At 40.3% G+C, this 21,670-nt stretch overlaps 1 protein-coding gene across 2 annotated transcripts in view; it reads left to right on the top strand.

Moving 5' to 3' along the window:
• The window catches only part of NPEPPS (aminopeptidase puromycin sensitive), a 75,722-nt gene that overhangs the window by 21,956 nt on the left and 32,096 nt on the right, over positions 1-21,670 (top strand). For both annotated transcript variants that reach the window (XM_080979278.1, XM_080979277.1), the window contains exons 3-8: positions 10,663-10,740; positions 13,791-13,912; positions 15,905-16,012; positions 18,079-18,279; positions 19,624-19,720; positions 19,826-19,859. In XM_080979278.1, coding sequence (XP_080835404.1) covers positions 10,663-10,740; positions 13,791-13,912; positions 15,905-16,012; positions 18,079-18,279; positions 19,624-19,720; positions 19,826-19,859 — 640 coding nt within the window. The remainder of the gene's footprint in view (positions 1-10,662; positions 10,741-13,790; positions 13,913-15,904; positions 16,013-18,078; positions 18,280-19,623; positions 19,721-19,825; positions 19,860-21,670) is intronic.

Raw genomic sequence — 21,670 nt, 5'->3', positions numbered from 1 at the left:
TTGTCTGTTTCCTTCTATTGCTGCTTTTAATGGGTCAGTGGTTGTTCATTGGATTTTAATTAGTTGTGCATATGGGGTTCCTTATCTGGATGCATGTGTGTTCTTGTTGCCAGGAGTGAGTAATTGTATCCTATGGATAGGGAAAGGTGATGTGTTTGTGAGGCAACTTTTCAAAACAGTAACCCAAAACCAAGTCAGACACATGGTTTGCTTTAAGATGGAGTTAGCTTGTTTTCTCCTTCTCTGAAGGGTAGGCCCTGAACCAATGGATTCAAGTTATTAGAAAAGAGATTCTGACTACACATCAGGAAGAACTTTCTGACAGTAAGAGCTGATCAACAGTGGAACTGTCTGTCTCGGAAGTTGGTGGGTTCTCTTTCAGTGGAGGTTTTTAAGCAGAGGTTGCATGGCCGTCTGTCATGGATGTTTTAGTTGAGAATCCTGCATTGAAGGAGGTTGGATCAGATGACTCTAAGGGTCTGCTTGTATGCTGCAGGCCCTCAGGCCTACCTGATCAGATCTTGACTTATTGGTTTGTTAACCAACATTGCTAGAGTTTACCAGTTGGGATGTAATGGAGAACTCCTGATTAATGCAGGCCAGGATTTTTTCAGAGAAGCAGGCACACAGTGAAGGGAGGAATGCACAATCGTAGCCAAACCTCAAATACAGTGAATGTTTCAGTCCTATAAAAGGGAAGGAGGCATCCCAGTATAATCTATTTCCTTCCCAGTATGTGCAATTCTGGCTTGAACACTTGCCTTTGTCCTTCCTTTGGAACATAATTGTGTACAACCTTTGGCCAGGGTCCAAGCTTTTTTTATATTGCAGGACTATAATTTGGAATCATTAATTAATTGACATATCCATCTGGCCACTCTGTAATTTCAGAAATTGCTTTATAGATGCAGTTATTTTAATCTGTACTACAAGCTCTTTGCAAACAAATTGTGAATATGCATAGTGCTCTGTTGGTTGAAGGCTTATAGTCTTTCATGGTTCGTCATAGTACTTTTATTTGGTTATATAGCCATAGATCATAATAAGTGAAATCTCAGAGCAGTATTTTAAAACAGAAAATGACATGTGCAGTATATTTCATGTAATGACACTGTATTCAGAATCAACTAAGACTAAATATGCAAGTAATTGCCATGTTTCATCAGAAAACCACATTTGATTTGTGTTTTTATATTAAATAACTCTCAGTACGAAAAACTGCAGTTGATTTCTACTTCAGTTTTTGTGCCCTGCTCCCCTGCAAGGATAGGAGGGGGAAAACCCCATGTGTCTATTTGCCTGGATTCCTAAAATTTTTGTGCTGGTATCTATGGATTCAGAATAGTTTTCAGTCCTAATCAGGGATAACTCTTGATGCTGGCTGCAAAGAATTTGGCACATTTCTAGAAGTCATTTGTTGAAGTGATAAGTTTAACTATGTGATAGGAATACGTTCCCATGTAATCTTTACTGCTGCCTTGGATGCTCAGGCTTGTTGTCAGGCTTTTGTGGCTTCGAAATAGTAAGTCAGTTGCCTTCAGTTCACTTGAAAGAAGTAATTTCAAAGTGATACAGCCATATGTAATCTGAATGAAGTTACAGTGGTGCCTTGCAAGACGAAATTAATTCGTTCCGCGAATTTTTTCGTCTAGCGAATTTTTCGTCTTGCGAAGCACGAAATCCCATAGGAATGCATTGAAAATCAATTAATGCGTTCCTATGGTCAAAAAAAAGCCAAACAAAGCCAAGTTTGGTACAACAAGAGTTTATTAAGTGCTCTTTAAAGTCACACATACTGTAAAGAGCATTTCAAAATTCAAACCCAGAATTTTTTTTAAAAAACAGAGTGGTCCAATGGTCACAGAAAATCATTAAAATGCAGAAAAAAAACAAGCTTCCAGATTCTTGCAAACCCCTCCCCAACTATTCCCCCAGCCACCCAGCACACAGAAATTCAAATCCAGATTTTTTTAAAAAAAACAGCAGAGTGGCCCAATGGTCACAGAAAATCATAAAAATGCAGAAAAAAAACACACAAGCTTCCAGATTCTTGCAAACCCCTCCCCAACTGTTCCCCCAGCCACCCAGCACACAGAAATTCAAATCCAGAATTTTTTTTAAAAAACAGCAGAGTGGCCCAATGGTCACAGAAAATCATAAAAATGCAGAAAAAAGAAACAAGCTTCCAGATTCTTGCAAACCCCTCCCCAACACCAAGTCCTTGAATTCCAAACACCCCAACCCAAAATCCAAAACCCCCCAAAAAAGTTTTAAAAGCTTAACTTACCAAATGGCTGCAAAAGAAGTTTTGGAAAAGCTTCAAAAATCACCAAAGTCTTTAAAAACCTCAAAAAAGGCTACTATGTACACTGCGTTCTATGAGTTGCTCCTCGAAGTCAAGTCGCAACTGTATTAATGGTGTTAAGAAAAAGGAAACAAACTTGCAAGACGTTTTCGTCTTTCGAAGCAAGCCCATAGGGAAATTCGTCTTGCGAAGCAGCTCAAAAAACAGAAAACCCTTTCGTCTAGCGAGTTTTCTGTCTTGCGAGGCATTCGTTTTGCGGGGCACCACTGTAGTAGGAAATGTAAACTAGTGTCAATAGTGAATTGTTCCAGTCTTCATACTTTCTTGATTTAGTCTTCAATCTTAAACATATTTTTTGTTGAAGTTGAAAGGATTTACTTCCAGGTAAGCACAATTAGTATTGGCCTAGCAAATTACATCTTGGAATATAAATTATTTTTCCTTTTTTTGGTTCTAATGCAAAGGTTCTTACCGTGCTTCACAGTCAAGTTATTTTTCTTATGACTTCCAGGTGCTGTTTAGTTAATGTTTCATAAAATGCAGTGTCCTTCTTCATTGCCTGTAATAGCTTGCAATTCCTCTTTATAAAGATGAGTTTAGATTGAGTTGTTTTTGTTGTATTATTTCTTCCCTCAGTCACAGTGGCTTCTTTTCTTTCTTCTGTTACCCTAATCCTCCCTCCTTTTCTCCTCCTCATTCCATTTCACTTCTTGAAAGTTTGATACTGCAATCTCAGTAAGATGAGAAGACCAAGAGAGTGGGGAAATATTTGAAAACTCGCTAAGTGACAGCATCAATTTTTTTACAAACTGCTGCCTGAAATTTTCCCAGCTCAGAGTATCAAAGTAGAGGCAAAAAAAGAAAAAAAAGACTGCTTTCCGTTGAAGGAAGGCTGTTGCTTAGTCAGGACCCACTAGTGGGTCATAGCCTGATCCAAGTTGGGTCACAGCAGGAGCACAACCACCATGCAAAAGATTAAGATAATAAAAAATTAAGAAATGGGTCTCCAAATGCCTGTTTGGGTTAAAAGTGGTTCCATGGTCTGAAAAGGTTGAGGATAACATGTAAGTGCCACATGTCTCAGAATAAAAGTCCTAGTTCAAGCAAGTGAACATATTACAGGCAACTCCCAATTTATGTGTGTTCTATTTCTGTGCAACTGTACACATGCATGGTGCTGGGTACCTGGAAGTGGTACTCATAAATGGGGAGCACCTGGGCAACCAAGCCCTGCTGTTCCTCCAGCTCGTGTGAGTACTATATCCCCTAAACATGTCTGTTATGGGTGTGGCCCTTAGCAGTTACAGTTTCCCAGTATTTTGTAGCTTCAGTGAACATGGAAAACCCTTATCACAGTATGATAAACTGAAATATTTTTTGTTAGTTGAATACCTCTGTTTTCTGATTATATGACTGAATTGCTAAACAATTAAGGGATAGTACGATACCAAGTCAGCACTATGTAGAGTGTTCAGCATTGTGAAACAACCACTACAGAAGCAACATGAGCTTTCAGCGAGTATTCCTTTGGGTTGCATGCTTCTCCATCCTGATCAAAGGCTGCCTGTCAGGAGGATTTAATGGCACTTCTGGTTGGGATAAGTGCACTTTCCAGACCCTGAAATATTCAAGGCAGATGTTCAGCCCCTCCCTTTAGTTTGCTGAGAACACTGTTGCACCATCCTGTTGCAGCAGGCTTTCTTTCCATATGGAATCTAAAGATAGTAGGGATCAAATTTCACTGAGTTTTTGCCCAGTGATGATTCAAACTGTTTAAACTTCACATTTCCAGTTTGTAGTTTCGTCCTTCAGAATGCCAAATCCTTAACTGCTGCCACACTCCAATGCTGCTTAATTGCTCTTACTTAATTGCTGCTGCTTCCACTTCCTATAAAATGATGCCACCTCTCAAAACACCATAGTCTGAAATACTGATTTGTTCTGTAACCATAGGTTAGAGCAAACTATAGTTCCCTAGGTTCATTCATGTGTGTTTAGAATTGCTTAGTTATAAAGCTAAAATGGAAGTTTTTTTATTTTCTCCCCAGTGCATGTGTGCGCGCGCATATGTGCATAAGCCTGAAAGTCGAACAGGCTCATTTCTGACATAATGCCAAACCATAGCTTAACGTTATGCTTTTAAAGTTTATCCTATTGAGTGTAAAGGGGCTAAATCCCTGTCTGTTTTTGGGGGGTGAAGTTTTCTGCCTCCTGCTCACAATTAGTTTCAGGCAAAGGAAGAGAGAGGTTGGACTTGCATGTTCTTTTCAGTGGAAGGATTGACATTTGTTTACTTTGCTTTCACCCTATTCTGAGGCAACTCTTGTCAGCCATGGGTTAAGCACATGCTTCTCAGTGAGGAGAGATACAGGCATAAGGCCCATCAAGCCTTTCTGACTATCCTCACAGATCTACTTCATTTGAACCTAGGTTTCCTACAGCCAAGCCTGATGTTCCAATCAATCCACAGTCAACACTACTTCCCTTTTTGGCATCTGTTCCCAGCTATTCTGCTTTCCTTTAGAAAATGTTCTCTGCTGTATCACAAACAAGCATGACATCTGAGATTGGTGGGTTGGAGCCATCGAGAATGACATGCACTCAAGGAAATCGAAAATGACATGCACTCAAGGTGTATCTGAAGAAGTGTGCATGCACACGAAAGCTTATACCAAGAACTAACTTAGTTGGTCTTTAAGGTGCTACAGGAAGGAATTTTTTTATTTCGACTATGGCAGACCAACACGGCTACCCATCTGTATCAAGGAAATTGAATACAGTGGTACCTCAGGTTAAGAACTTAATTTGTTCTGGAGGTCTGTTCTTACCTGAAACTGTTATTAACCTGAGGTACCACTTTAGCTAATGGGGCCTCCCGCTGCCGCCGTGCCACCACCGCACGATTTCTGTTCTCATCCTGAAGCAAAGTTCTTAACTCAAGGTACTATTTCTGGGTTACCGGAGTCTGTAACCTGAAGCGTCTGTAACCTGAGGTACCACTGTACATTGAAGAAAGATGTTAGGTGGTGCCGCATGAACTGAGTGTCAGTCTAGAACACACACCAAAATATTGTCATGTGCAGAAATGGCTCATCAGCTGAGTCTTTAAGTAAGAAGTGTACTCTGAAGGTAGAGCTTTATATTGTATTTATTTTTACTTCATTTTAGTAGTTGTGAAAGTTGAAGAAAGCACCCATGTTTCAAAATGAAAACTCAAAATGCATAGTTCTATTAAGGCTTTATTTCCATATTGGTTTTCTGTGTTCACATTAATTTCACACTCATTTTAAGACTTGACTTTTTAATGACAAGGATAGCTTTTGTTATCACCTTGCCATGGCGATCTCTGTTTATTGAATTGTAGTACATCGTAGAAGCCAACAGTTGTGATAAATGCTTTTATGCAGCTTATTCATTTGTCTGTTTTAAGAGATTATATTTACTTGTGAAGTCTCACAGGCAGAGTGAATGCACCTGTATAGCTTCAACACTGCTTGTAGGCCCATGTCTTGTGGTGGTTTACCTGGAAAAGAGATAGGATGAGCTCTTTACTTAAATGAGCTTTGTGTATTGAGTATTCATGCATGTTACAAGAGTTCTTTGGGGAGAATGGAAAGGGAGCTACTTCTGTTTTTTTTTAAGAACACACACACACAAAAACCACAAAGCAGACTTTGCTCTGGGTAAGCATAGGAAGCTACAAAGTCCAGGTTTTAGAGTATTTTGGCTTTTTAGCTCAATATTGTTTGCTTGTGATTGGCACAGATCGCAGGCAGAGGACTTTCATGTCACCTGATTCTTTTAACTGAAGATGCTACGGTTTTGACCAGGTACCACCTGGATGCTCAGCCAATGTGCTATTACACTTTCTTCTAGACACTTTTGGCAAAGAACAGTATTATATCTAATAGGTTTCTTTTTTTAGCACAGAATACACTGATCAGCAGGGTTTGCAGACGGTTGTAAAAGCTTTTTTTTAATAATGATTTAGGATTATTCATGTTCCATGTATTACCTTGCAAGTCAAGATATTTTAACTTTTAACCATGGGAACACAGTTTCCTTGATTGCAACTGTCTATATCCAATCAAATCCAATGCAATCGCTAGCATACACCCCTATAGCAAAGTCCAAATTGATTTGACTATCCACTTGTACCATAGATAATGCATGTGAAAAATCTGTGTAAATGTTTTTTTAAAAGGCAACTATGGGGTGCGGCGCTCATCTCGTTTCAGGCCAAGCGAGCTGGCGATTGTCCACAGATAGCTTTCTGGGTCATGTGGCCAGCATGACTAAACCACTTCTGGTGCAACGGGACACCGTGAAGTGCTGTTTAGCTTCCTAACGAAACGTTACCTATTTATCTACTTGCACTGGTATGCTTTCCAACTGCTAAGTTGGCAGAAGCTGGGACAGAGCAACGGGAGCTCACCCCACTGTGTGGATTTGAACCCCCAACCTTCCGATCCACAAGCCAAAAGGCTCAGTGGTTTAGACCACAGCACCACCCACTCCCTAAAAATCTGTGTAGGTGCTTTGCAAGGAGGGGTGTAAGCGATGTCAGACATGGGCAGCTTTCCTTTCCTAATCCAGTGTTAGCCATTTCTGATGACTCAGTTGACCTCAAAAACATTTGAGACACACAGATTACATTTCTAGGTTACCAGAAAGGAGAGATTCATACCAAGATAGAACAAAGGCAGCTATTTAGCAAGATGGCATCTTCCTGGGTTCTGTACAACAATGGGGATGTGTATGTAAAAGACTTTAATTCCTTCATATGCATTTCTGTGGTCCAAGTAGTTAATTAAATCTGTTTTGCCATTGCTACAGGGCTATACGTTATGGATAGGTGCAAGATACGACTATACAATGCTGCTGATGAATAGTGTCTCATTGTGGTTTGCCCATGTGTTACTAAATAGCAGGATGCAAGCAACAGGTTTTTCACATCCACTCAGAAGCAAGTTTCTACTGCTAATCTGTTTTTGTTTTAACTCCTTTACCACTCTGTTAATAAAGTAATTCCCACATACTCTTTAAAAAATGCTGTACACATTTTCCCATTTAGATATTAGATAGAAAAAGGGAAGGTGGAATGAGTACATTTTGATGCTAAGTGTTTCCAAAATTGCCTGTAATATATATGGGACCAAATTATTTCTAGGTCTGTTAAGAAATGAACAAGAAATGCTTCCTCTCATACCTACCTAGAAATCATGCCCTCTAACTTAAGGAATATTTCTGTATGGATCCTCAATGCTGAAGGGGCAGAGTAGAATTCTTCATAGTAAAACAAATAAATTGTATATGCATGTAGGGATGTTCAATGAAGAGGAAAAGGCTCTATCCACGCATCCTCAAAGACCCTCTTCAATATTCCTTTACTTGTTCCAGAACTCAGCCTGATCCTTCAGCTAAGCTTTGTGGAACCCCTGTTACTTGTTCATGCTAATAGATAGCTGAATGCATTTTGCAGAAAATGAAAAAGTCTGCAGTTGGTCCTGATTGTGCAGCTGTTGAAGGCACAAGAACCCCATTTCCCCCAATGCCAACCCTGAACTAAAATTCAGGCAGCTGTCCTGGGAATAATTTTTATTAAACAGAAAGAGGCTACTGAGTAGACATGTATACCATGGTACTGTAGGTGAATGTAGTGAATTGTTAACAAGTACCTGAGCCACTTCTAAGCCTCTTTTCACATTTTGTGTTGGCCATTCAGAAATAGCGTTCTTTAACTCAAATTTATTGTGTAGTACAGAGGTCCCAAACTGGTATGTGAACTTCATTTAGGTTGTCTATGAAATAAATTTCTGTTAGGGTACAATAAAAATTCATATCCCATCTAGCCTAGTGTGTTACATTTGCTACAACAGGCAGAAAAAGTTAGTGGTCTGCCAAGACTTTCAACAGTTTTCAAGTGGTTTTTGAGTGGGGAAAAGTTGGGTAACCACTGGTGCAGTATTTTGTTTACTGGAGACAATATGCCTCTGATTGCCAGTTGCTGAAAACTGCAAGTTGGGAGAGTGCTCCTGCTTTTAGACTATGTTAGACTTCCTATAGGCATCTGGTTTGCTACTGTGAGAACAGGATGCTGAACTTAGATGGAACTTTGATCTTCAACAGGGGTGTGAGTGGGGCTGTGTGTGTGTGTGTGTGTGTGTGTGTTTGTGTGTGTGTGTGTGAGACACTATCCTAAAATCAGCATTTGAGGCTTGGATCTTAAGCCTTTCTATAAATTGTCAGCTGAGGAATGTCATGCTACAGTAGTTGTTATGGACTGGGGGTAGCCAGTAGCTTTGTGCTGCTGCTGCTGCGAGAGAGAGAGAGAGAGAGAGAGAGAGAGAGAGAGAGAGAGAGATCCCTACATGCCTCATGTGTCCTCTCACTGTGCTTAACAAAATACAATTGGTACATATTAAAATATGGTTATTCTGCCTGTATTGAATAGTTTTTGTGCGCACATAAGCTCGCTACTGCACGTTACATACATATTTACATAATTAAATATACGAGAAGCAAAACTAAGGCTACTAGTTTGCTGTGACTGCAAAGCAGAATTCTATGAAATACCTAATTAAACCATGTAAAAGTTTGATTCCCTAAAATTCACCTAGGTTTTTGGATGTATACCCTATTCGGTAGTACAGTGGACGCTCGGGTTGCGAATGTGATCCGTGTGGGAGTGTTTACTAAACAATTTAGTGTTTCTGCACATGCACGAGTGTCGAAACCTGGAAGTAACCCGTTCCGGTACTTCTGGGTTCGGCGTGGTGCGCAACCTGAAAATGCGCAATCCGAAGTGTCTGTAACTCGAGGTATGACTGTAGTAATTATCTGAGGCAATACCACTCACATTGGATTAAGTATGTTTTGAAAATGGCTAAATAGGTTGATGGTCATTTCACAGATTGCTGAGGGGGTTGGGACTCAGAACAGGCACAGGGTCTGTGGAGTAAGAATTGTTTGAAGAAACTGCCTTCCATGGCTACTGGAACTTTACTGCACTCCATTGCAAAGCTTTAAGCAGCTATTGCCATAATTTTTAAAAATCTGTTTTTCACAACCATGAGTTTTAGTAGCATTACAAAAAGGGGGGGGGGCGGTTCTTAGAATTACGGATGCAAGAGAAGTCTCAAAGTTCATGTTGTTGCAGCCATGTACTAAACTAAGCATCTTTGCATTGTAATTGCCGAGCAGTTAGAATGTGCTGGTGGGGCTTGGGAGCAATAGTGGCAGGTGATTAAAAAGGGGAAAGAGAGGAGTTTCAGAGTGAATGTCCTCCCGTGTGGACCAGCTACAAGATACGGTGTGACTTGTTGAGCTGTCAGTGCAAAAACTCCATGTTGCAGGTTTTTCTCGGATTATAAGGGCTAGAGCAGGGGTCTGTAACCTGTAGAATTTTAAGAGGGTACTTGTGGGCATTGCCACAAAATGACTGCCATAGGAAGGCATGGAGAGTCATAAAATGGCTGCCATAAAATAGTTAATTACAAAATGTTGGGAGGTTCCAAACAAGGCTCCTCCCCTGCCCCAAACCTAGTGAAGCATGTGGGCCACACAAAGGGGACTGCATTCTATATCAGAAAGTTGTCAGCAGAAAATAGCACACACATACAATCCCTCTGCCACCAGAATGTGGAGTTAGCCTGAAGGAAAGCAAGTGGGACACACAGTTTGATAACTTATTAAGAACGGCTTTTTCTCTGATGGGACAGTGAGAAGAAATGGGGGCTGGGGAGGAAATAGCAGAAAGTGATAGAATGTTTCTTTCCAAAGCATAGTTCCTCCCAAATTCAGAAATAGGCTTCCACGGAGTGTTGCCATTTATGAGGAGCTTCATGCTGAGGGAAATAAATGAACCAACACAAAATGAACCAACACAATTCAGAACCAACACAAAAACTGAAAGGAGAGAGAAACATGTTGATCCTGGACTCAGCTATGCAGCTGCAAATTAAACGGTTATGTGTATTGTAAAGTGCAATATACAAATTAACAATAGATGATGGCAGTGAGCTATGGAAATTCAATATATTTTTCAAAACCTTTTTAAAAAAGCATTTTCACAGTGTTTTTTACATGTGTGTAGATTCTACCCAGGTCCTAAAAGGGAATGGGTTTTTTTTTTATTCCTGCATTCAAGCTGGGGATCAAATCTCCAAAATATAATTGATTGTGCAAAGGTAGCGGTGAGATTAATATTGAAGACCACAAAAAGGGTTTTAAAAATATATTAAGAAAAAAGAGGACAGGAATTTAGCTCTTTCTTCCAAAATCCAAGTGTCCTCACATCACATGAATGGTCATTGCTATTCAAAACTTTTAAGAGCACTTTCCTTTCCTTTTTTCAGAAATCCATGCAACAGGATTCAACTACCAAAACGAAGATGAGAAAGTGACCCTCTCTTTTCCCAGCACACTTCAAAAAGGTAAAGGGTTTCTCTACAAATGTTGGTTTAGAAGCTAGATGGCTCAGTAGAGGTCCAAAACATTTTGCACCTCATCCCCAGGGTAGGATTTTCTTCTGTTGGAATATGCTTTTGAAAACTCATCCTTCCCTGTATTTCTCAATATGTTGGTAACTGAACCAAATAGAATCCAGTTTCTTAAAGCTCAAGAAACTTTCCAAAAACCTTTAAAGCCCTAGTAACTGGAAACTGCCTCATATTTAGTTGACTTGAATTTTCATATGAATTTGAATGGGATTGAAGTACAGTTAATCTAGTCTGGATCCAATTTAGTAACTGTCCCTCGGTAGGAGTTTATGTGCACTATTCGTCATGCTGTGCCAATTCATTACAAAGTAGAAGTAGATTAAATTCATGTTGAGTGACTCTTCTGACCAGGTTTGGGCTTTGTATAGTAATGTGATATGCTAGTCTTCATGCCTGTCTTTGTAATGATGTTGGCTTCACGCCACCCACACTTTTGATTGTAGCCACATATATACATCTGTATGTCAGCTGAAGGATAAAACTTTGTACAACTGGCAAAGTGGGCTCTGGTCCACAGATGCTGTGTCACAATACATTTTAATCCGTGTGTGCTACCAGATTCCGGCGTGTTTCCTGCTGTTTGCTAACACTCCAGTCCCTCTGGGAATGCTAATACTAGTCCAGCCATCATAGATGCTACTACACAGAAGCTACTACACAGAATAAGAAAGGAACTGAAATTAAAATAAAGTATGTCAACAAGCACAGAATATGTCAACAAGCACCGAAATTCAATACTGAGCCGAATGAAGAGGGATTTTGTCACAACTTTTGCAAACATTTGCTCATGGTGGCAGAAGTGGAGTGTTGAGAAACTGAGAGCAAATAAAAACTCTCACCTAAAACAAAGAATAAACATCGTTTTCAGTTACCCATAAAGAAACTTTGCTTATAAAAACCAATGAAATGCTATGCATAGTATATATTGCTAACCCCCAAAACTATAATGACTGCAAGCCTCGTTAGAGATCTTGCAGTGTTGTGTAGCAACAGGTTACAGGTGATCAAGATTCCCCCTTGGAAACTCTCCTTCAATATGTACTGTTACCTACCCTGTTTTGTCACCATTTCATATATTCCCTTCCCCATCTCCTACTTCATACCATTGCCTTCTGCTTATGTGAGATGATCATGGAAAAAAAACTAATGTTTTCTTTGCCTCACCAAGACAGTCTATTCTGTGGGGCAAGTTAATGTCCATTGTGGTGAATATGACACAGGTTAAGCAATAGTACACATTCTGGAGGGGATAAATCAACATGAGGATACTGTCTTGAACAGCAGCCTTATTGCAGTCTTTTTCCTTTTTTTTTCTTCAGTCTTAACATATAGTTGGCCTCCAAAAAGCTGTCATTATCACCTTGGTTTATGAAGCTGGCTTGCTTTCACTAAAGCATAATTATTATTAACCACAGTTTAGTGCTTGGATGATATGCCAAACTGCAGTTTATGTAAAGTGGGAGCAGAGGCTTACAATATCTTCCTTATGGTTGCACTGAGGGAATGGGGGGAGGGGCATGGAAGCTCTGGGAAAGCTGGTTTAGCAGAAAGACCGAATGCAGCCACTGGACTCTGGTGAGCTGCTTCAGCACACTTGGGGTTGGGCATGATGAGGTAGAAGTTGATGCTTCTTGAACTATTCAGTTTTATTCATGATATTATTCTAGAATAATTAAATTTCACTTTGATGAAAGTTGATGAGCTTCACTTTTCAAAAGTAGGTGATGGTATGAGTTGTGATGAGTGGCAGAATGAATTTGACCAACAGAATTGTTTGGTGTTCATCATCAGCAAAACGTGCTGTGGGAACATTTGCCATGTGCTTTTCTGTTTGGAGCTGGAGGCAGATGAGCTATTTATGCTAGACAGATCTGTTTGTTGACACCCATAAAGTGTTCAGCTGAACTTTGGTTGGTGCTGCTTCAGGCATTTAATGCACAACTGCTGGTCAAGTTAGGCTACAGTCAGCACTGAAATTTTACACACTGCTTTGAAAATTAGTTTAAAAAACAAAGCTCCTAAATGCTCTGCTCTATAAACAAATTATTATAGGTTGATCCAGACATTATTTTGCTGTATTCGGCAACTTACAAAGATGGCATTGTCAGTTTTATTCCTACTGCCCCCCCCCAAAAAAAATCCAGAATGCTGGTCAAATTTTACTCATGATATTTAATCAGCAGGTATCTAATTTGCTGGTCTGGAATAGCTTCTAAAACTTAAACCTTCACTCAGGCCTGGAAAAACAACCCCAAATTCTTGTGCTGTTATCAAACATTTTAGATGCCAGGATAAACGGGCACCTCAGAGTTCTGTGCTCTGTTTTCCATCTCTGCTTTTAAGTGATACATCATATGCTTTCCTCTGAGTTCAGATCATCTGTGTGTGACTTCAGCTTCTTCCCTGCCATCTTATGCCGTGGAATAGCTTAACATGGAACAGCAGAGTTCTCCTCTTTATTCACCATGTTGTGTTCTTCCTCTAGGTATGCTTCTGCAGCAAAACATTTTTTTGAGTTGTCCAGGACTTGTATGACAAGCTCTTTTCACTGCTACTTGGCTCTAGTTCCATCCCTGCCTCCTATCTCCAAGTCCAAATTCCTACTTTGCTTAACTAATCTAGGTTAGAAGTCTTCAGGGCTTGGACTCTACATACACTTTGGTTTTGCTGCATTAATATGTAGTGATGGTGTTAAGGTTGGGAATCCCTAACCTCCCAGCCCTATCATCCTTACCACAGCACCCTTGCATTAATCCACATAATCCTGATCTGCAACAAGAGAGGAGGTGCCATTTACACTAGATAAATTGCATCTTAATTGGAATATGCTTGAAACATATTGCACCTCAAGGCATTTGGAGAGGAAACAAGTTATTCCAAAGGGACAACAAATAGTCCAAACACCCTTGCCCATTTGAATATTCTGGATGGAGCACATCCACACAGCAAGTCTTCATAAACTGTCTTCCTCTTTTTAATCACAGGAATGGGGACGTTAAAAATAGATTTTGTTGGAGAGCTGAATGATAAAATGAAAGGCTTCTATCGAAGTAAATACACCACCCCTTCTGGAGATACTCGCTACGCTGCTGTTACCCAGTTTGAGGTATGGACTCCTATGATTTGTTGTCTACCATTTCCATTAATACTTTCATTGGAAGTAGCGTGTCTTGTACATGTACCCTAGAGTCTCTAACAAGACAATTGTGTACTTTCTTAGCTGTAGCTAATTTGCTGTTGCCTCTTTAGAAATCCACCTGTTTCCATTTCTTGTCAATGAAGCAGCTGTGATCTAGTAGCTGGTAGAGCCTTAGGTAATAAACAGTATTTTGGAAAGGGCTAAAATTCACTGATAGTCCTTGTTGTAAACTGTGTATCTCTCCCCCCACTCCCCAATATTTAATTTTTTTAACAGAAGCCTGGGAGATGGAAAGAGTTGTCCAAGATTTAACATTTGGTTACCGTATTTTTCGCCCTATAGGACGCACTTTTCCCCCTCCAAAAATGAAGGGGAAATGTGTGTGCGTCCTATGGGGTGAATGCAGGCTTTCGCTGAAGCCTGGAGAGCGAGAGGGGTCGGTGCGCAACAAGCTGCTGACTAGCGCCGGGCTCCCAAGGCTTGCGGAGAGCTGCCTGTTCTGGGGGCTGGGGTCGGGGGAAGCTCGGGCTTCCCCTGCCCCAGCCCCGCGCCTGGGGGGAGAAATAATTTTTTTTTACTTTCTTTCCCCCCCAAAAAACTAGGTGCGTCCTATGGGCTGGTGCGTCCTATAGGGCGAAAAATACGGTATGTGTAGGGGTGAGGTAGGAAGTCTACTGGAAAAGCCCCACCTCAAACCCTGCCTGGTTTCTGACCCTTTACCAGAAACTGTACAGTTTTTTTTGTAATTGATCTGCATCTACTATCCATGTGGAATAAGTGGATAATGCTTTTGATTTAAACCTTGGAAGAATTATTTCAGTCATTGATTGGCTGATGAACCAAGGCCTGATTGGCCCTGAATAAGTTACAAGCTGTGTCTGATTGTTTGTGTCTGTAAAACGGCTTCCTAATAACCTTCCTCACATTGAAAGGACAAGGATTGAAACGAATTTTGTACACCAAGGGAGTAGCAGTCCATGGGGCGGTGTTGTTCACCTGGCTTCCAAATACTGAGCATAGCTGCCAGTTCCTCTGAGGGGAGGGGTGTGGGTGTGGCGGCAGCACCAATCTGACTCTCCTGCTTCTGCACCTGCAGTGCACTTGCTCACCTCACTCACGCTCCTCTCAAGAAGCAGTAACAGCACTGCAACAAGCTGGTGACTAGTGCTTGCCTTGCTTGTACAACCTCACTGGCTGCTACTGCACCAAATATATAATAGAAAGGAGCTTATTAATAGGAACCGTCAGGGATAGAAGCAAAATACAAGAGCTGCCAAGTAGAATTATTATGCCTCTCCAAATTTTATGCTTCTGGTCTTCTTCAAATTTAATGGCTTTCAGTGTAGTTTTGTGCATGCTTCTTGAATACAGTGGTGCCCCGCAAGACAAATGCCTCGCAAGACGGAAAACCCGCTAGACGAAAGGGTTTTCCGTTTTGGAGTTGCTTCGCAGGACGAATTCCCCTATGGGCTTGCTTCGCAAGACGAAAATGTCTTGCGAGTCTTGAGATTTTTTTTCCGCTTTCCCCCGCTTTATCTAATCTGCTAAACCTTTAATAGCCTTTAATAGCCTTTTAGCAGCTAATCCCCTAAGCCTTTAAGCCTTTAATAGCCGCTAAACCGCTAATAGCGCTAATCCGTTAAGCCGCTAATAGGATTGCTTCGCAAGACGAAAAAACCGCTAGACGAAGACTCTCGCGGAACGGATTAATTTCGTCTTGCGAGGCACCACTGTACCTGTAATTTTTTTTCTCATTTCCTTGGATCTTTCTTTTCATTTGCCTTCATGTTCCCCGTTGTTGGTCTGCAGTGCATTTCTGTGTTCCTCTGTCCAGGTTATCTAAAGACTGTATTCTACTTGGAAAATGTAGCTTTTTGGATTTAAGGTCTTTTCTTGCATGGTACTGTCAGAAATTCACCCTCACTTGCTTTGGCTAGTTAATGTTCTTATTTCTTTCAGGCTACAGATGCTCGTAGGGCTTTTCCTTGCTGGGATGAGCCGGCCATCAAGGCAACTTTTGATATCTCATTGGTGGTTCCTAAAGAAAGGGTAGCTTTGTCAAATATGGTAAGTGTTACTTATAATCTTGGTTTACCTGTGTATGGGAAATAGCATTATCTGAATGTTTGACCCAGCAGGGTAATAAATGGGCATCGTAAGGAGGATAGCTTTCTAAGTATGTGGTCACTATTAATTGATTATATAAACAAATCAGCACTGTTGCTACAACTGCATGTGACACAAGCTTCACTATGGAGAGACCTACTTTAGTAATGAATTACCATTATGTGTACTTCAACTGTACCAAATGTCATTATCAAACTGTACTCCGGGTTTTGTTTTGTTTTGTTCTGTTTAGTTTGTGTTTAATAAAATACATTTTTTGTTTTGTTAAAAAGTCAGGTGTTTAATGAATAAAATGTAGATTGATACTGTAGTTGTGGCAATGCCGGCAAGAAGATCTAAGACAATAATAATAATAATAATAATAAATTTTATTTATATCAATGGGTTGTATCGAACACCATTCGGAGTAGACTGAAATTAATGGACATGGTTAACTTAGATACATTAATTTCAGTGGGTCTAATATGAGTATGATAAATTCTTTTTACAGCCAGTTAGGGATTCTATTTACAATAAAGCAGTATGTATATGACTTAAAAACAAACAAAATAAACCCAATACTTCTAAGTGTATTTCTTCTACACTATTTATTTATATGTGTGTTAGACTCAGTATGATATAATGTGTGTGTTCAGACTTTAACACCCCGAAATGGTTTATTTTCTTACTAGTTAGCTTATATGAGTGAACTGTTAAGCTATCATTTTCAGAGAATGAGGAAGTAGATGGGAATGACTGTGCATGAAAGACTGGTGGCTAGAAAGACTGCATGAGAGACTGAGGCCTTTTGTGGCTTGTTCATGTAAAGCGAAACCATGGTTGATCATTGTATATAAATAGGCATGGTGGTTACCTCTGGTATTATATCATGGTTTGTTGACTTAACCCTAGTTAAAAACTTGAATGCGTCTTGAAGCAAATCTTCAAGAGTGCTCCTGAGGAAGAACTTGTTTGGGCTAAATAAACTTTTTTTTCTTGAGCACCTGGAGGTTCTTTCCTTTTTCCAAGCTAAGCCTGAAGAGCTTGTACAGTGGTGCCTCGCAAGACGAAAAGAATCCGTTCTGGGAGTCTCTTCGTCTAGCGGTTTTTTTCGTCTTGCGAAGCAAGCCCATTGACGGATTAGCGGATTAGCGCTATTAGCGGCTTTTAGCGGCTTTTAGCAGCTTATCAGCTTATCGGATAAGCAGATAAGCGGCTTAGCGACTTAGAAAAAGAGGGGGAAAAGGAAAAAAAAACCCAGGAACTCGCAAGACATTTTCGTCTTGCGAAGCAAGCCCATAGCAGATTCGTTTTGCGAGGCACCTCCAAAACGGAAAACTCTTTCGTCTAGCGAGTTTTCCGTCTTGCGAGGCATTCGTCTTGCGGGGCACCACTGTATGTCCATTTATTGTCTTGCAAGCAGAGGAGCAGGGAATACTGTCTATTTCAAATCATTAGCTCAGTTCACGTGCCATAAATCATGGTTTGCAAGCCTGTTTAGTGTGGTTCTGAGCAAACCTAGAATTCTTTGTTTACAGCAACTCTCTAACCAAGGTTGATGTAGAAATAATACTGAACTATGGTTAACAGCAACCTAGGGGGAAATGGGTGGGGAGGCAAGAGCATGCAGGATACTAGTTGGCAATCTAAATAGTACGAGGATTAAGAAATTAAGATTTTGGTGGTTACGGAGGCTGGAAATTGTCTTGATGACCTTTCCTACATTCCAGCTGCATTGGTAATGGGTAAAACAAGAACTGGAGATGTGGACCCTGTTGCCCCCCCCCTTTTTTTTGTAATGAAGAGCAACTTGGCAGAAAGCAAGGAGATGGATATGATAGAACAAAATTAGGGAAACTGCACAGAAAGGAAAAGAGCAGGTTAATGAGACTCGTTTCACACATCTGTTTGATACTGCAAAATAGCACAGGAAATACCAGCCCTGATCTCTCCTGCAACCTCGTGAAATCTGGTGGCGCTTCAAAGCCAATCTAACAAGTCTCTTCCAAACATCTTTCCTTGGAAAGAATGTCACTGATCGGAGGCCCTACCCTGATGATGAAAACCTGGTGGAAGTGAAATTTGCCCGAACTCCTGTGATGTCAACATATCTCGTTGCTTTTGTGGTTGGAGAATATGACTTCGTTGAGACCAGGTCCACTGATGGCGTGTTAGTCCGTGTTTACACTCCAGTTGGCAAAGCAGAACAAGGAAAGTTTGCATTAGAGGTAAAGCATGCTTCCATATCTTTCAGTAACTTTGACAGTGCCCCTGCTTTTGACTTGAAATATTTTAATATTATTTGCACTTTCTTGCTTCAATTGCTTAGCTGCCATTCCTGTGTTAAATTGGAGAAAATCTGAAAAAAGAAAGAAACTTAGATGCATTTGCTTAATGCAGGGAGCTTATTGACAATACACATGGTTGTTTGAGTGTAAAAGGTCCCAGGTTTAATCCCTGGCATCTTCAGGTAAGCCTGAAGAGGACCCATGTCTGAAACACTGGAGAGCTGCTGCTGGTCAGTGTAGACAATACACAGTCAAACCTTGGTTTTCAAACATCTCAGCTGCCGAATGTTTCGGAAGCCGAATGCCAAAAACACGGAAGTGAATGCTTCCGTTTTTTAACGTGCCTTAGAAGTTGAACGGCTTCCGAGGCGTGTTTCTCAATTTTCCTCATTGAACTTGCTGACAGCCCTTTGATCCTCAGTTTCCGAACGTTTTGGAAGTCGAACGGACTTCCAGAACGGATTACGTTCGAAAACCGAGGTTCCACTGTATTAGCCTAGATCAGGCATAGGCAAACTTGGCCCTCCAGATGTTTTGGGACTACAGCTCCCATGATCCCTAGCTAACAGGACCAGTGGTCAGGGATTATGGGAATTGTAGTCACAAAAAACATCTGGAGGGCCGAATTTGAGGAAGCCTGGCCTAGATGAATTTTGCATAAGGCCTGACTTGGGCAACTTCTGATGTTCATGCTGTGGCAGGGGGAACTTTGTTTTCCAGGCACTGGTTGGAAGTAGGGCATATATTGTCACCTAAGCTGAACAACTTATAAATGGTTAGCTCCATAATATTTTAGCGTCACCTAATTATTCAGGCTTCAGAGATTTACAGCTTGTGTGATTGGGTGGAGCTGGGGAAGAGATGAAGTGATAAATTGTGAACTTTCTGTTAAACGTTTTTTTCCTTATGGGTAAAACTGTGGATACACATACTACTTCAAATTTGTTTAGGTATGTCCCTGGGGGCAGATAAAATGGCTTTAAGACCCTTACCCCTGTCCTCTGGGCAACCATTAAGTCCTCTTTGGTGCAGGGTTTAGATAGTTTTGGAATTTGTTCAGGCCTCTCTTTTTTGCAGATATTCATCAGAACACGTGTGTTCCTTTATGTAAACATGTCGTGTGTGTAGATTTGGCAAAGGTCAGAGTTGACACAGTTTTAACAACAACTGCAGTTGGCTTAGGAGTAAAAGTTAAAGCACAATGTCTTAAAGTCAGTTAACAGGTCTTCTTTATTTTGACTTAACACACTATGTTCTCTATCATTTTTCTCCTTTCCCCCTTAGGTTGCTGCTAAAACGCTGCCTTTTTATAAGGATTACTTCAATGTTCCTTACCCTCTCCCTAAAATTGATCTCATAGCTATTGCAGACTTTGCAGCTGGTAAAGTATTTTGTGTTACCTCTGAGTTTTATTTGAATTGTAAAACATTTTAGGAGATGGTTGTGTGTATCAATATCAATAAACCTTTGTATTTATTTTATAAAGGTGCCATGGAGAACTGGGGCCTTGTTACTTATAGGTATGCTGTTAAATACTGTCTTTCCTCCCTTCCGTGTCCTTTGTTGACTAATTTTTCCACGTTTTATCAGATATAGTGTAGAAAGCTGTAATGATTTGGGCTTGTTTGGTAATTTCCTCAAAATTATTTTCCATTTTGCGCAAGTTGAAGTTTCCACAAAAATAGGTATTTGAGCATATCCCTCAGAAAAGTAAAGCTTTATAAAGCCACAATATTCAAGAATATTACATTATTTAAAAAATGCAGCACCTTTCATTTAGATCCTTTGTTTGTATCTTTTTCCACCCTTCTGTGGCCCAATGCAGACACAAGCTACAATCACACATAATGCCAACACATAGTATTCCATACTTACGGCTCATATGCTCTCCTCTTCTGCACTATCATGGCCACAATGACATTCTAGGCTTTTGCTTCCATTTTCAAGTAGCCAATTTCTATTTCTGTCTGAACACAAACAAACTAAAGTTTTTTGAAACAAGCCAACTTCAGGCTGTTGTTAGTGATATGTGTATGCCACAGTAAACCATAGCTAGCACCAACCACAGTTGTCAGTTTAAACAGAACAAGAAAATGCATGTATCTGAAAGCAGAAGAAAGTCTTCCAATCTTCCGTGATTGAAGAGGGTAGATGGGGAGCATACAAGACCGCATACTCAAACTGTGGTTTTTTGTTGTGTGTGAGCACTACCACTCTCATAACCGTGGTTACGATATCATAAAGAAATTGCGAGTTGCATGTTTTCTCCTATACCTCTTCTCGGAAATGAACTTACCCTTCTCCTCAACCACAGTTAACTTCCATTGACATTGATGCTCACTATATTTGAGGCTAAGCAGGGTTAGCTGATCAGGAGTTGAATTCAGAGTTCTAAGTTGGTTTCAAATGCTGCTTAACCATAATCACGGTCAGTATCAGAACTTCCATATTTAACTTAATTGTGGTCAAGAGCACACCAGTATTTCGCCCTGCACCCATTTAGAGAATGGGAAGTTCACTTTATTTTCAAGTTGAGCAGGTAAACTTTTGTAGCTGCAAAGTGGAAAAAAAATTCTGTATGTTTTTTGTCCTTTCGGAGATTCCCATTTTTAAAAAGTTATAAGCTCCTTATGCAAAAATGCAGGCGTTCAGTGTGCATTTCATAAGATATACCCTATTTTTCTGTGTATAAGACTAGGTTTTTTCCCTAAAAAATAATGTCAAAAATTAGGGTCAAAAATACATGGATACATCCTCTCCCCATTTTCTTAAATCTGAGTCCCCAGAAATAGGGGGCGTCTTATACATGGGGGCGTCTTATAGGTGGAAAAATACGATAATTCTCAAATAATTTAGGGGCTGTATATGCCTTTAACAAATTTTCCAGCAATAAATCTCCAGAACCACATGACCCCATGCATATTCTAGCATTACATATAGTGCATTGAAGAACAGTCTCATGAGCAGATTCCTTGAATAGCCTCCTTCCTTTCATATAAAACTGCTTCTAACTTACTACAAATATAAAGAGCAGTTGGGGATTTGGCGCTAGGGCAGCTGACACAAATTCATATGAAAGATAACGCATGCCATGGGGGCATTTCCTTTGTTAGGAATTCTCTAACCAAACTCTCCCTGTCATCCTTAGCTTGTAGGTGCATTGAGCAGGGGAGTGAGGGTTGCGGTTGAAAAAAAACTGTATGTGGGGATGAGTCTCTGCATTATACACTTAGAAAAGATCTTTGTGCAACTTTTAGTTCAACTTGTAGTTCTAAAGTAGTATACCAAGTTTTCCTTGCTGCCTAGCGCTCTCTCTCTCTCTCTCTCTCTC

This window comes from Podarcis pityusensis, assembly GCF_964106645.2.
Source record: "Podarcis pityusensis genome assembly, chromosome: 13".
NCBI lineage: Eukaryota > Metazoa > Chordata > Lepidosauria > Squamata > Lacertidae > Podarcis > Podarcis pityusensis.
This window is presented reverse-complemented; position numbering and strand designations above follow the sequence as displayed.